This window comes from Myripristis murdjan, chromosome 23 (assembly GCF_902150065.1).
Source record: "Myripristis murdjan chromosome 23, fMyrMur1.1, whole genome shotgun sequence".
In the NCBI taxonomy this organism is placed as follows: Eukaryota; Metazoa; Chordata; class Actinopteri; order Holocentriformes; family Holocentridae; genus Myripristis; species Myripristis murdjan.
Window position 1 is genome coordinate 26,247,022 of NC_044002.1, and position 15,682 is coordinate 26,262,703.

At 43.2% G+C, this 15,682-nt stretch overlaps 1 protein-coding gene across 1 annotated transcript in view; it reads right to left on the bottom strand.

Annotated features, from left to right (window-relative positions):
- Window positions 1-15,682, bottom strand: part of ano2b (anoctamin 2b) — a 91,867-nt gene that overhangs the window by 26,894 nt on the left and 49,291 nt on the right. Inside the window, exons 18-23 of the mRNA XM_030045896.1 lie at window positions 12,010-12,084; window positions 10,055-10,256; window positions 7,495-7,606; window positions 7,204-7,261; window positions 6,225-6,325; window positions 2,205-2,353 (exon numbers count right to left, since the gene is read on the bottom strand). Of these exons, the coding sequence (XP_029901756.1) occupies window positions 2,205-2,353; window positions 6,225-6,325; window positions 7,204-7,261; window positions 7,495-7,606; window positions 10,055-10,256; window positions 12,010-12,084 (697 nt within the window). The remainder of the gene's footprint in view (window positions 1-2,204; window positions 2,354-6,224; window positions 6,326-7,203; window positions 7,262-7,494; window positions 7,607-10,054; window positions 10,257-12,009; window positions 12,085-15,682) is intronic.

Genomic DNA, 15,682 nt, shown 5'->3' on the forward strand with positions numbered 1-15,682 from the left:
CAGACCTCATCAGACCTTATCAGACCTCATCAGACCTCATCGGACCTCATCAGACCTCATCAGACCTCATCAGACCTCGCTGGACCTCATCAGACCTCATCAGACCTCATCAGACCTCGCTGGACCTCATCAGACCTCATCAGACCTCATCAGACCTCGCTGGACCTCATCAGACCTCATCAGACCTCGCTGGACCTCATCAGACCTCATCAGACCTCGTTGGACCTCATCAGACCTCATCAGACCTCGCTGGACCTCATCAGACCTCATCAGACCTCATCAGACCTCGCTGGACCTCATCAGACCTCATCAGACCTCGTTGGACCTCATCAGACCTCATCAGACCTCATCAGACCTCGTTGGACCTCATCAGACCAGAAGAAGGCAGGCAGGCTGTTCAGCTCCTCATGAAAACGACCTGCTTTGATCTGCTCTTCATTTGCTGACTCACACAAACTGACAGGAAACTCAGGGAATCCAGGCAGCCGACGCTCCTCCAGCTCCTCCAGCTCCTGCAGCTCCTGCAGCTCCTCCAGCTCCTCCAGCTCCTGCAGCTCCTGCAGCTCCTCCAGCTCCTCCAGCTCCTGCAGCTCCTGCAGCTCCTGCAGCTCCTGCAGCTCCTCCAGCTCCTGCAGCTCCTCCAGCTCCTCCAGCTCCTGCAGCTCCTCCAGCTCCTGCAGCTCCTGCAGCTCCTCCAGCTCCTGCAGCTCCTCCAGCTCCTGCTGCTCCTCCAGCTCCTGCAGCTCCTCCAGCTCCTGCAGCTCCTCCAGCTCCTCCAGCTCCTGCAGCTCCTCCAGCTCCTGCAGCTCCTCCAGCTCCTCCAGCTCCTGCAGCTCCTGCAGCTCCTGCAGCTCCTCCAGCTCCTGCAGCTCCTCCTGCAGTTCCTGCAGGCCAAACTCCACACGGCTCCTCCAAACACATCAGCTCCTCTGACTGAATGACATCAACTCCCACCCCAGTGACCCAGCAGGAGAGGGGCGTGGCACAGAGAGGCGTGGCAGAGAGGGGCGTGGCACAGAGGGGCGTGGCACAGTGGGGCGTGGCACAGAGAGGGGCATGGCAGAGAGGGGCGTGGCACAGAGGGGCGTGGCAGAGAGGGGCGTGGCACAGAGGGGCGTGGCACAGAGGGGCGTGGCAGAGAGGGGAGGAGTCAAACTGAAAGTCGGTCCAAATGTTTTGTCCTCTTCTTCTCCTCAGACGAGACAAACGACGTCCAGCTGATCTCAGATCCCTCTGATCCTCGTCTGCGTCTCTGCTCTTTACGTCCTGCGGTCTGACGGCAGCGTAAATTAACCACTGAACATGTGTGTGTGTCTGTGTGTGTGTGTGTGTGTGTGAGACCATGCACACATTTACCCTATAGGTGAACCACACACACACACACGCTGCAAATCACCTCCATGTTACCAGATCTCATCTTCAGAGTTTAAATCTCCTTTTTCCTTGTTTTTCCAACAAGGTCACAATAATCCACCAGTGGGATTAGATAATCCCACCTGTTTCCAACACTAATCAACTCGTTTCCAGCATTTAATTGAATCAAGTGTCATTTTCTGGATCCTGATGGCTGATCTGCCTCATTCTGCCTCGTTTCAACACATTTAACCCTTTAACGCCTCAGCAAAGTCACTTGATTAAAGGAATCAAGAGAAAAGTTATATTTATTTGACCATAAAATTACACTAAAAAAAAAAAAAATAGAAACTGTAAAAATAAATTAAAATGAAATAAAAAAAAATACAAAAACTAAAAAAATAACTAATTAAATAAACTAAATAAATAAATAAAAATAAAATTAATGATAATATTAGTAATAATAATAAGAATGATGATCTAAGAATAAGATAGAAAAATGAATGAATAAATAAAATAAAAACGACATGAAAGTGATGAGAAAAACTGACCCAAAAAATCTGCAGGGGAAAAAAAATACTACAACATTATTGAAAAGTTACTCCAAAAAAAAAAAAAAATCTAAAAATCATGCAAATGAGTACACAGCTCACAATAAAATAAATATTGCGATACACTCGTCATGAGAAACTATATATTGCGATACAAGAGTCACCACAAAATAAATATCGCAATTCAAGGGTCGTGATATGATTTGTTTCACGATAAAATAAATATTGTGATACACTGGTCATGATAAAATAAATCGTGTGTGTGTGTGTGTGTGTGTGTGTGTGTGTGTGCAGACTCACTCATCTCCATGTATTCGGGCGTCAGGCCCTCAAAGGGAGCCAGGGCGTAGTCCAGGTTCCACTGCTGGGGAGGCCGACTCCTCTGCTCCTCCCGCTGCTCCTCAGCTTCGCCCTTTTCCTTCAGCACCCGCAGCAACTTCTTCAACTTCCTGTCGAGGAGGAGGAGGAGGAGGAGGAGGAAGAGGAGGAGGAAACAGTGGAGTGTTTTCAGGTTTATTCTAAAAAAAAGTTTTTTAAATATCCGACATCTCAAGCCAGTCCACCCCTCTGACCGCTGCCGAGACGCTTCAACTCTGAGAGACAGAAACAGGCTGCAGTTCAGTGTTGTGTCCAGCGGGGGCAGCTCTGAGTACTAAACAGAGCAGAACATGTGTTGGTCAGTGGGGCTCAATGCTATAAACTGATCAGTCTGTTTGATTCCAGATATTGATCAGTAACTGGACTGTTCCTGTCAATATTTGTAATGCAGACAGGATTATTATCTGAGGCGAGATTATTAATTAGAGGAGAGGTCAGATTATAACATCGTGTTAAAATAATCTCTCAGACTTTTTTTGTATTGTGATAATTTTTCTAGTGAATTAACTAAAAGTAAAATTAACCCTTTGAGACCTGAGCAAATTCACTGGATTCCTTTCTAAAACAGGTGAGGAGAAAATTAGCAAAAAATTATCCCAACATATTTTTATGGTTCCAAATAAAATTACAAAAAAAAAAAAAAAATGGAAATGTGCAAAAATAAATAATAAATAAAGAAAAAAGAAAAAATAATTTTAAAAATTATGTATTCTAATAATTAATTTAATTAATTCCACTGTGGCACAGAAAAAAATGTGTCCCATTAAAGTCCCACTGACCGCTGTTCATCTGACTGTGTCTGGAGCTCAACGGCGCCCCCTGCTGGTGGAGATGCATCGCTTTTCTGACTTTTTTTTTTTTTTTTTGCTCTTTGTGCGTCTGGTTTTCCTCTTTGTGTTCGAGTAATGAGATTTTTATTAGGACAGTTAGCGTAATGTGATTACTGAAAATTAAAACAAGCCCTTCCATTACCTTGTTAGCAGGAAAAGTAATCTGATTCCAGCTCTAATCTGATTACAGAGGCAACACGGCTGACCAGCTGGAAGCGTGAACCTTCATGTTCTTTATTCTCTGCACTTTTATTATTCTTTATATTTGTGAGATAAATTTATGTTTTCATCACTGCTGCTCAAAGAAAAAAAAAACTGAAATAAATAAAACCTGCTCCTGTTTTGAGGACAGGATCGTTGAGTATTGCCTGATTCTGAATTATCATTTTTACTTATTTTGTAATTTATTTTGGGATGAAACATTTCAAAAGTAATCCTCAAGAAAAGCGGATTACAGACGGTGTTTGTAATCTGTGATCTTCATGTATAAAAAAAAAAAAAATGTATAAAACACGAAAAAAAAAGTAAAAAACCCCGAAGCCGAGTTTGCAGATTCGGGTCCGGCAGTCTGACGGGAACGACGGCCAAAACGCCACAACGCCTCCAGAGAAACGCCGAGTCATACTGAGTCATACTGAGTCATGCTGAGTCATACTGAGTCATGTTGGGCCGTGAAGCAGCTGTTTTCACATGCTGACTCACTACTTCAGAAAAAATAAAAATAAAAAAAACATAGGAAGCGGACGGAGCGAGAGACTCTCTGCTGTGTGTGTGTGTGTGTGTGTGTGTGACAGTGCATGTATGTGTGTGTGTGCATGCATGACTGTGTGTTCATTTGTGTATGTGTGCAGTGAAGTGTGTGTGTGTGTGTGTGTGTGTGTGTGTGTGCAAATAAAACTCTAAACCAGGGATTACACGTTTTAGTTTCTGCTGTAAAACGCTCCAATAAAAGCATCTAAATGCAGCGCTGCATTATTCATGTTCCAAAACCACACACACACACACACACACACACACACACACACACACACACACACACACTCCATAGCTCATACATACTTGACAATAAAAAACACATGCATGCAATTTGGGTCTCCTATTCAATTAATGTGCATTTAACAATAAAAAGTTTATTGCAATTTAGACATTTAGCATCACACACACACACACACACACACACATACACACTCACACACACACACCAGGGTTTAATGGTGCTGTTCTGGGAGATTACAGGTTTCTGATGTAGGTCAGGACTCTCTATATGTCTCTGCCTCGCTCGCCCTGCTCTCTCTCTCTCTCTCCCTCTCTCTCTCTCTCTCCCTCTCTCTCTCTCTCTCTCTCTCTCTCTCTCTCTCTCTCTCTCTCTCTCTCGGCCGCGGTGTGAAAACACAGCCGACCTCTGACCTCCAGGTGATTTGCATACAGGAGGCGAGCTGTGGCATGATGGGAATGTGAGGGTGGTGCCCTGCAGGAGCCTTTTATTCTGAAGATGTGGAAAGGTGTTCCTCAGGAATCCAACTTTTATTTTGATGGTTCATGCTCATATAAAAGAACTACTATTACTACTACTACTACTACTAATACTGTTACTACTACTGCTACTACTGCTACTACTACTACTACTGCTACTACTGCTACTACTACTACCACTACTACTGTTACTACTACTACTACTACTACTACCACTATTACTGTTACTACTACTACTAATGCTAATACTAATACCATTACTACTGTTACTACTACTACTAATACTACTACTACTGTTACTACTACTACTACTACTACCACTACTACTGTTACTACTACTACTAATACTACTACTACTGTTACTACTACTACTACTACTACCACTACTACTGTTACTACTACTACTATTACCACTACTACTGTTACTTCTACTACTACTAGTATTACTACTACTACTAATACTACTACTACTGCTACTGTTACTACTACTACTACTACTGTTTCTACCACTACTACTACAACTACCACTACTACTACTACTACTACTGTTACTAAAACTACTACTACTACTTCTACTACCACTACTGCTGTTAGTACTACTACTACTACTACTGTTACTACTACTAATACTACTGTTACTACTACTACTGTTACTACTACTACTACTACTACTGTTACTACTACTACTACTACTACTACCACTACTGCTGTTACTACTACTACTACTACTACTAGTATTACTACTACTACTGTTACTACTACTACTAATGCTAGTACTATAACTACTACTGTTACTACTATTACTACTACCACTGCTACTACTACTACTACTACTGTTACTACTACTTCTACTACTACTACTGTTACTACTACTACTACTACTACTGTTACTACTACTACTACTACTACAACTACCACTGTTACTACTACTACTGATACTACTGTTACTACTACTACTACTTGGTTTATACGAGCTGTCAATCAGTTTTTCAAAGTTTTTATTATCTTTATGTTGATCTAATAAATACCCAGAACTTTCCTCCACAAACCTTTAAATTTAATACTTGAAGAACCTCTCCAAAGTGTTGGGTTCTTCACAGAACCTATTTTTGGTCATGGTTCCAAAAGGAACCTGATAAAGGAATTCAAAGTTCTGTGAAGGAGCTCCTTAAACACAGGTGGAACCTCACAGGGAGTCCAGGAGCTGTGAGAACCTCTGAGCAGAGAGGAGCCTCTGACCAGCCCGGCGGAGCTCAGCTTCCTGGAGGACAAGACGTTCTCCGAGTAACCGCTGGTTCTTGGAGGAACCTCACCGGAACCAGCAGTTTTCAGAGTGGCGTGTGAACTCGATCTGAGTTGCAGTTAAAAGTGAAAAACTGAAACACAAAGCTGATCTCGGCCGCTCGGTGTCGCTGCTTGTCCACAGCGCTGGACGCAACTCAACTACATTTCAAAATAAAGGTTCGGACATGACTTTTATGTTTCAGTGACGCTCAGTTTTCAAGAACCACAAATTCAGACGAGAGCCATCACTCTCAGCACATGGCGTGATTTTTTTATTTATTTAATTTTTTTTTTGCTTTTGCTTTTCTTGTCACTTTATTTTGAAAGCTAAACTCAGGAAGTCAGACGGACTCACGGGATGCCGATCTCGAAGATGTTGTTCTGGATGAGCTGCTTCCCCAACATGATGATGCTGAGCTGAATACAGAGCTCGATGAGGCAGCCGCCCGGGGCGCACTGAGAGAGAGAGAGAGAGAGAGGGAGAGAGAGAGAGAGAGAGAGAGAGGGAGAGAGAGAGAGGGAGAGAGGGAGAGAGAGTTTGATCAGTGGTAGTGGATTATAACAGCAGCTCAGTGTTTTATTGGCTGATGCTCGCCAAATCTGTGTTTTGTCACATCCAGATTGTATCCAGGTTGATTTTAGAAAGTCTGGACAAACAAACCCCCCAAAAATAAATAAATAATAATAAATTAAAAAAAAAAAAAACATGTGATCCAAACCACATCTGGACGAGGTCTGAGATGCTGTGCCAATCAGATTTCTGCAGCTGCGTCTCAGTCTGGACGCTCAAAACAGGATTTCAAAGCGGCTGTGACGTCACTGGCAACGCGACACACAGCGATGACATCAGTTCTCGGCGACGGAAGCTGTTACCATGGATACATTAATTAATCTCAGGCTCCTCCGTCGCTGAATTTGTCCAAAGCCAAAGACTGTTTGGACGGCGAGACGATGGAGCTCCATTTCACCTGCGATCACCTGACGCCTACGTCGTTACCATAGCAACCCGGTTGGCGATGTCTGGACACAGAAATCTGGTCTGATCCCTTGCAGGTAAACAGTGTGGACAGTCTGTGCTGAAGATCTGATTTTGATCCATTAGTTGGTGGGTTTTCTGTTTAGTTTGTCTCCTTTCTGTTCTCTGTAATATGTTTGTTTGCCGTGCCTGTATGTCAAATTCCTTGTATGTGCATACATGCTTGGCGAATAAAGCTGATTCTGATTCAGATTCAGATCAGAATCAGAATCTGAATCTGATTCGCCTGCAGGCTGAACGAGGCCGACGTCTAATTATGTTTTCAGTCAAATAAATAGAAAGACACAAAGCAGCTCACCTCCTCCATCCGGTAATCGTTAAAGACGTACACGTAATTCCCAGGCCGACCTGCAAACCTGCAACACACACACACACACACACACACACACACACACACACACAGAAACAAATGAGTCAGAGCTTCCTGTTTAGATCCACCTAGTCAGTGTGTTTAGCAGAAGCTGCAGGAATCCTCCAACTTTTGACAGTTACAGGTTCTTTCTTCTGGTTTTTCCATTAGTAATCACACACACACACACACACACACACACACACACACACACACACACACACACCATGCAGCACTCACCGTCCCTTGAAGAAAGCCACGTAGAAGATGGGTGCGTACGCGTTCATGAACTTGAGCAGGAAGGCTTTGAGGATCAGACGCTCCTCGAAGGTCGTCTCAGTTTTGGGAATTTCTGCAAAACAGAAAATCACCTGGTTTTTCTGCAGCATCACTTTATAGACACTTTTCCCTTTAACGCAGCGGGACGTTCAGGCTGTGAAGGTTCCACTGATTTTCTGTTTCTCTGAGTGGACGCTGAAAACAAAACACTCTGATAACGCTGATGTCACTGTCGCCACTTTCCCTTTCCCACACGCTCGCAGCCGGGATGCTTTCAGCGCATGAATTATGGATTTATGTGCTAAAAGTGTGCAGATTATGACAAAATAAAACCCAACAAGACCCGGTTCCCATTTTTTTAAGGAAATTAACCAACTGTTTTCTTGTTATGATGAAGTTGTGATGTGTAGTAACCTTGCAGCAGGAAGAAATGACCTGATAGCACTTTTAATAAATAATTACAATTACATTTTTAAAAAACGGCTGCCAGGACCTCCATCGTGACGTTCAGAAGTCACATGACCATTTCACAGACTAAAAGCGGTGCCTAATCCCAATCTGCCTGATGCTGATTTAAATCTCTCCATTCACTTCAATAGCAAAACAGCTGCCAAATTAAAATTTTATACCAGAAACGAACACCAACAAGAAGATTATGACAACACAAACACAAACAACAAGACCCGGTACCCACTTTTTTTTATTTAACTACAATTATTTGTGAAGGTGCTATCAGGTTGTTTCCTCCCGGCGCAGGTTTACTGAGCAGAGGATTCATGCAGACGCTACCTGCCGGATCTAATTTCCAGTTCAAATAGGAAATTAACGGGAAAAGAGGCATTTAATTTCCTCAATAAATGGGAACCGGGTCTTGTTGTTGTTTCTATGGTGATAATCTTCTTTGTTGGTGTTGGTTTCTGTGCTAAAAGTGTTGTTTTATTCTGGGAGCTGCTGTGGAAGTGAATGGAGAGACACAAACACACTAATGAGGAGACTTTACCTCCATCACACACACACACACACGCCCAGCAGAGGTCGAGCAGCACCTGAGTGTGTGTGTGTGTGTGTGTGTGTGTGTCAGGTGTTTGCTGGTGTGTCGTGTGCAGAGCTGAGTTCAGTGTTTCTGCTGAAGGAGAACTGGGCCACCCGTCTGTCTGCCGCTGGAATGCATTTATACCATCACTGTGCTGGAAGTAGGTTAATATACTGCCACAGCAAATCTCCTCTCTCTCTCTCTCCCTCCCTCTCTCTCTCTCTCTCTCTCTCCCTCTGAGGTTTTGAATATGAATGTAAATGTGGCTTTGGGACGAGTGAAGCTTCGAATCATCAAACTTTCATCAAACTGTCTATTAAGAGGCAGAAACACAGACTCTCTCTCTCTCTCTCTCTCTCTCTCTCACACACACACACACACACACACACACACACACACACACAGTGACATGCCATAAACTGTGACATGTAATGTTCATTTCGTTCAGGTTAATGCTAAGGCTAACCCAAACCCTACATCAAACAGAACTGAACTTTTCCATGATGCAAATCTTTTTATCTTTGATGCTGATGCTTAAGCAATGTGTTCTTTATTTAAAGGAATATTCCAACGTTTTGAGCAAAATCCCCCTTTTCCTTTCCCTGACCTCCCTAAACTGAGACCAGATGTTGGACACCATGTCCACCTCTGGACGTCCACTGGTTCAGTTCCTCTGGGTAGCATTTCCTGTTAGCTTAGCATAAAGACTTGAAGTCAATGGGAGTCGTTAGCCTGGCTCCATCAAAGAGGAAAAATAAACCTCACAGCAGCTCTGAAGCTGTCTGAGTTACACAGTGGATCATGAGGATCTGAAATACACGTGTTTCGAAAAAAAATAAAAATAAAAATAAAAAATGGCTGTTGTCTTCAAGTCTTTGAAAACGGTGTCCAGCATCTGGTCTCAGTCTGGGGAGGTCGGAAAACGGGGCTTCTGCCCAAAATGTTGGAATATTCCTTTAATCTCAGTTTGCAGTTTTAACGAGCTAAACTCTTGTTGCTAGCTGTTAATGATGACAAAATTACATTTATCAGGTTGGGACATAAACATAAATCCAATCTTCCTCCCCGCTGCTCATCTCACCACATCTACATTTACTGTGTCACAAATTAGGATTAATGCACATATTTTTTCCATTTCTAATGTACATATTTGTATATTTCTCATTTTCCTTTCCTGTTTCTTATAATTTCACCTATGATCCAGTTTCCCCTCATGGATCAAAAAGTATTTCTGATTCTGATTTTGATTCTTGGACAGTTTTGGTGATTCACTGATTTTAATTTTTAATTTTTGCTGCATGTTTGTTATGTAGCTGCTGTTTGGTTTTGTGTCTGTTTACTTTGTTTTTCTGAACTCAAACACGGCTGTGGACAAATGAGAGCGCTTTACACTGAAAACCAAAATGACCTGAGGAGGCCTGTCTGTATGTCTGTGTGTGTGTGTGTGTGTGTGTGTGTGTGTGTGTGTGTGTGTGTGTGTTCCGGTACCCAGCTCGGTCAGCCACACGGCCACGGCGCCGTAGATCTCGTCCAGGATCAGGATGACCACCAGGTTGATGATGACGGCGGTGGCGGTCACCGTCACGCGCACGTTGGACTTGGTCTCGGGGTCGGGGCTCATCGCCATCAGCGCCGACACCGTGATGCGGTAGATGATGACGCCGAAAACCGCCGAAAACGTCAGGCCAAACTGGAGACAGAGAGAGAGAGAGAGAGAGAGAGAGAGAGAGAGAGAGAGAGAGAGAGATCATCTGTATGGACGATCACTCTTTAGCTCTGATGATCTCTGCCTGGTAACACGGAGTACAGAAGCCCGGACAGGCCATGTTTCATTTTGTTTTTTCAATAATTTTGATTTCTTGAGATGAAATTACGGTTTTATTACCAAATAACAAATTTTGTGTTTCAAGTTGTCTTAATATCACGAGGAAATTTTACTTTTTTTTTTTTTGCTGAGATAATGACAAAATGAACTTATGAAATCACGAAACCAAAACTTGACTTGTCCTGATGTTTGGTTTCTCGGTCTCAGTGTTGGGACTTTTATTTTGGCGGGGGTGTCATGTGGGCGTGGCCAACAGTGAACTGGCTAAATGGCTCATATGACTAATATGAAAATGCTAAAAGCTCATGGATAACACTTTGTATTTACTCTGTTTTGCCATGACAACAAACTGATTTTAGGATACGTTTACTGGACAATTAATTACAGCTGCTTACAAGTTTGAGCAGGACTTTTACGACTTTTACCAGATTTTTTTTTTTTTTTTTTGCATCCCCTTGCAATAACTTTTGCGTTACCATGCAATATGTTTTGGGTTCTCTCACAATACTTTCCTACTTTCTAGCAATATATTGCAAGAGAACACAAAAACTTAGGACAGAATGCAAAATTGCCAAAGACCCAAAATAAAAATCTCGGTGTGACCCTTCTGGGGCTCCGTAGTCGTTCCGCCAGCTTTGTATCGCTGCGATTCACATGGACAATGTTTTCGTTTTCATTTCGTTTCGGTTCGTTAGCCCCAAATTAAAACCTTTTTATGATTTTTTATGAGTTAGTTAGTTGATTTGCTCAGTGAGCGGCTGGGAAGCAAAGTCTAATTTTAGCAGAAGAGCCTTCTGTCGAATGAAAACCAAACTCAGGAAAATAATGACTTGTTTTACTTGTAAATAGTTATGTTATATTCATACGATCCAGTTAAGTATTAGATAAAATAAACATCTATACGTCTGTGTTTGGTTAGACATGAATAAAGACAAATAATCACGTCTCAGCACGAGTGAGTGACTGTTCCTGTGACGTGTCACCAGTGTTTTTGTTGTATTTAAGGAGATCTCCAGTTAATTATGTCATTAGCACGATATAATAAACCCCGCGGAGTGAAGCAGATACTGTTCTCAAGATCTCAACAAGATTACACTGTTCTCCTGCGAGAACGGCGGATCAACTGGAGCTCTCGCTAAAACAAAACCGTTTCCCCCGAGGTGAGGAAGCTTTCCTCAGGTTTCCATCCCGCCGAGCGAAGGGAGCGAAGGGAGCGCCGATGTGAACGTGCTTGACCCCGGGTCAACATCCGGACGGTGAGGTAACACGGGCCGACATCTCGAGGGAACGCCGCCGCTTCGTTTTCCAAGATCTTAAGAGAATTATGCCGTAATCTCTTTGGAAAATAAAGCTGCGGTGCCGCGAGGTCTTGAGAAAACCATCCCGCCGTTCTTATCGCGTAACGAGGACCTCGACAGCCGGGGATGCTGGGAAAACCATGAGAACGGAGCGGCAGGAAGTGAGCGTCATTGCAGGTCCTTCACTCGTTCACACATTCACTCAGTCATGCAGTTATTCATCGATACACCTGTTAATCTGTTAACATGTTTTCATCCACATGTTGTGTGTGTGTGTGTGTGTGTGTGTGTGTGTGTGTGTGTGTGAGATCATGACTGACCATGAAGAGGATGGACGAGACGTTGATGCAGTAGCCGGGCAGGCGGTCCTTCCACGTCAGCTTCTCTTTGGCCACCTGGGAAAAAACGACATCATCAGCACCAGGTGAGACCTGAGCCTGAGCTACGGCGGCCCTGAAGGCCCAACACACTGAAGGAAACGGACCAAACACGAACAAACAAGGAAAACATCAACAGTTTGACGTCACATGAGCAGACATGAGAGACGCACATGTCTGGATACTGTAAACAGAGACTCCCTGAATTAGTTTATAACCTAAAAATTATTTTATAGACCTCTAACATCATCTAAAAACACTGGCAGGCTAACGCTAACACCAGCTAAAACCGCTAGCAGCTGGTTAGTGACTGGCTCGGCTTCACGGCGTCGGTGTGCGGCTAATGTTACTTTATTTATTTATTCATTTATTGACTTGGATCCTCATTAGTCAGTAAACAGGAAGCAGCTGCTCTTCCTGGGGCTCATGCAAGGAAAACATTAAACATTACGTTAACGTTAGCTACACAGACTGACGCCCTGATACAGAGCTAGGCTAGCTGTTAGCCTGCCGGTGTTGTTAGCCGACCTCATGCTGGTGTGTTAACGTTTCTCTTGTCCATTGAAAATATATTTTCAATGTTAATAATTGAACTTTTAGAGTCTCTGTTTACAGGAACCAGACGTGTGCGTCACTTTGAAGCGTCCTCTGGAAACACTTGTGTTTTCTAAATGCTGCTCATGTGACGTCACACTGATGAGGATGTTTGTTTGTTTGTTTGTTTGTGTTTTCTTCAGCTGCAGTTAAACAAATAATTCATGATAGGGCTTTTATTTTGACATGTCTTTGTCAACCTGCCAAACAAATATTCTTATTTCTTTTTAAAAAAATTATTGAAAAAAGAAAAGTTAATTCAGCCTAAGACTTTTTTCCATATAAAAGATTAAAATAAAAACAACTGGTAGGAAAGTAAAAGCACAAGATTTTTAAATGCCAGAAGAAAAAAATCTAAGAAACGTAAAAATAAATACTTTCTAAAAATAGAAAAAATATACATTATGTATAAAAAAATAAAAATATATCAAATTATTTTTTTTTAAATGTGAATGTCTGCTTCATGAAAAAAAAAAAAACTTCATCAGCTAAAGTATTTATTTAAATATTAATAAAAAGGGAAAACAAGCAAATTTCATTCAGGTTTCAAATGGTCAAGCCTGTTACGTTGATTTATGTAACAGCACAGATCAGTATCTGAACTACACGGATTACACACACACACACACACACACACACACACACACACAGAGAGAGAGAGAGAGAGAGAGAGAGAGAGAGAGAGAGAGAGAGAGAGACTAGGCTGTGCACATTAGCAAGGCAACAGCTCCATCTTGTGTCCACACAGACAACATGCAGCCTCCTCCCACCACACACACACACACACACACACACACACACACACACACACACACAGCAGTGCATCCCTTCAAGCTGTTGCATTAGATCTGCATTATTATTTTTCCTGATAAAAGATAAGAGTGTCATTAATCCCCGTTAATCCACCCAGAGGCTGTAAACGCTGTAATCCAGGGTTTCCTGCCTGTTAACCCTTTCAGCTCCAAACATCACCACAGCGCTTTCTCAGTGATGAAGATGCTTTTTTTTTCTTTCTTTTTGGTCAGAAATCAAACAATTATTCACCTTCAAACACTGCAGAAATGTTTTTTTTTCTTCTTCTTCTATGACCAGTTCCATTCACTCATTTTCTGAGCTGCTCATCCTAATCCTAATCTGGGCCGCCAGATTAGGAGCCACCCCGGCCCAACCTGGGAAACTCCACGCAGCCAGGACTCTTCCCCACGAGAGACTTTTCTACACATTTAAAGACTGTAAACGTCATCTGTGTGTGTGTGTGTGTGTGTGTGTGTGTGTGTGTGTGTGTGTGTGTCTGTGTGTGTGTGTGTGTGTGTGTGTGTGTGTGTGTGTGCCTCAAACAGTCAAAACACACAGAGTCGACTTTTCCCATGAAGAAAATCCACAGGAAGGAACCGACGAGGGGAATCAATACAGAATCTAATCGATAACAGAACTGATATCAATAAGATGATCAGGTCCCGTCCACAGTGTCTGCAGCTCCGTGTCTCAGCACAGTCAGCATGGAGGAAAAACAACAACAACAACAACAACACCGGATATACACGAATACAACTGTCACTTTACTGAACCTGAACCACAATCTGCTGATCAGCTACAGAACCAGAACCAGGACCAGAACCAGAACCAGGACCAGAACCAGGACCAGGACCAGAACCAGAACCAGGACCAGGACCAGGACCAGAACCAGAACCAGGACCAGGACCAGGACCAGGACCAGGACCAGACCAGGACCAGAACCAGAACCAGGACCAGAACCAGAGCAGAACCAGAGCAGAACCAGAACCAGGACTAGAACCAGGACCAGGACCAGAACCACAGCAGAGAGACGGGAACACTTTCCTCTGTGTATGTGTGTGTATATATATATATATATATATATATATACACATATATATATATATATATATATATATATATATATATATATATATATATATGTACACTATATTACCAAAAGTATTCGCTCACCCATTCAAATGATCAGAATCAGGTGTCCTAATCACTTGGCCTGGCCACAGGTGTATAAAATCAAGCACTCAGGCATGCAGACTGTGAAACAAGACATTTGTGAAAGAATGGGCCGCTCTCAGGAGCTCAGTGAATTCCAGCGTGGAACTGTCATAGGATGCCACCTGTGCAACAAATCCAGTCGTGAAATTTCCTCGCTCCTAAATATTCCACAGTCAACTGTCAGCTCTATTATAACAAAATGGAAGCGTTTGGGAACAACAGCAACTCAGCCACGAAGTGGTAGGCCACGTAAAGTGACGGAGAGGGGTCAGCGGATGCTGAAGCGCATAGTGCAAAGAGGTCGCCGACTTTCTGCACAGTCAATTGCTACAGAGCTACAAACTTCATGTGACCTTCAGATTAGCCCAAGTACAGTACGCAGAGAGCTTCATGGAATGGGTTTCCATGGCCGAGCAGCTGCAGCCAAGCCACACATCACCAAGTGCAATGCAAAGCGTCGGATGCAATGGTGTAAAGCACGCCGCCACTGGCCTCTAGAGCAGTGGAGACGCGTTCTCTGGAGTGATGAATCACGCTTTTCCATCTGGCAATCTGATGGACGAGTCTGGGTTTGGAGGTTGCCAGGAGAACGGTACATTTCAGACTGCATTGTGCCGACTGTGAAATTTGGTGGAGGAGGAATTATGGTGTGGGGTTGTTTTTTCAGGAGCTGGGCTTGGCCCCTTAGTTCCAGTGAAAGGAACTTTGAATGCTTCAGGATACCAAAACATTTTGGACAATTCCATGCTCCCAACCTTGTGGGAACAGTTTGGAGCGGGCCCCTTCCTCTTCCAACATGACTGTGCACCAGTGCACAAAGCAAGGTCCATAAAGACATGGATGACAGAGTCTGGTGTGGATGAACTTGACTGGCCTGCACAGAGTCCTGACCTGAACCCGATAGAACACCTTTGGGATGAATTAGAGCGGAGACTGAGAGCCAGGCCTTCTCGACCAACATCAGTGTGTGACCTCACCAATGCGCTTTTGGAAGAATGGTCAAAAATTCCAT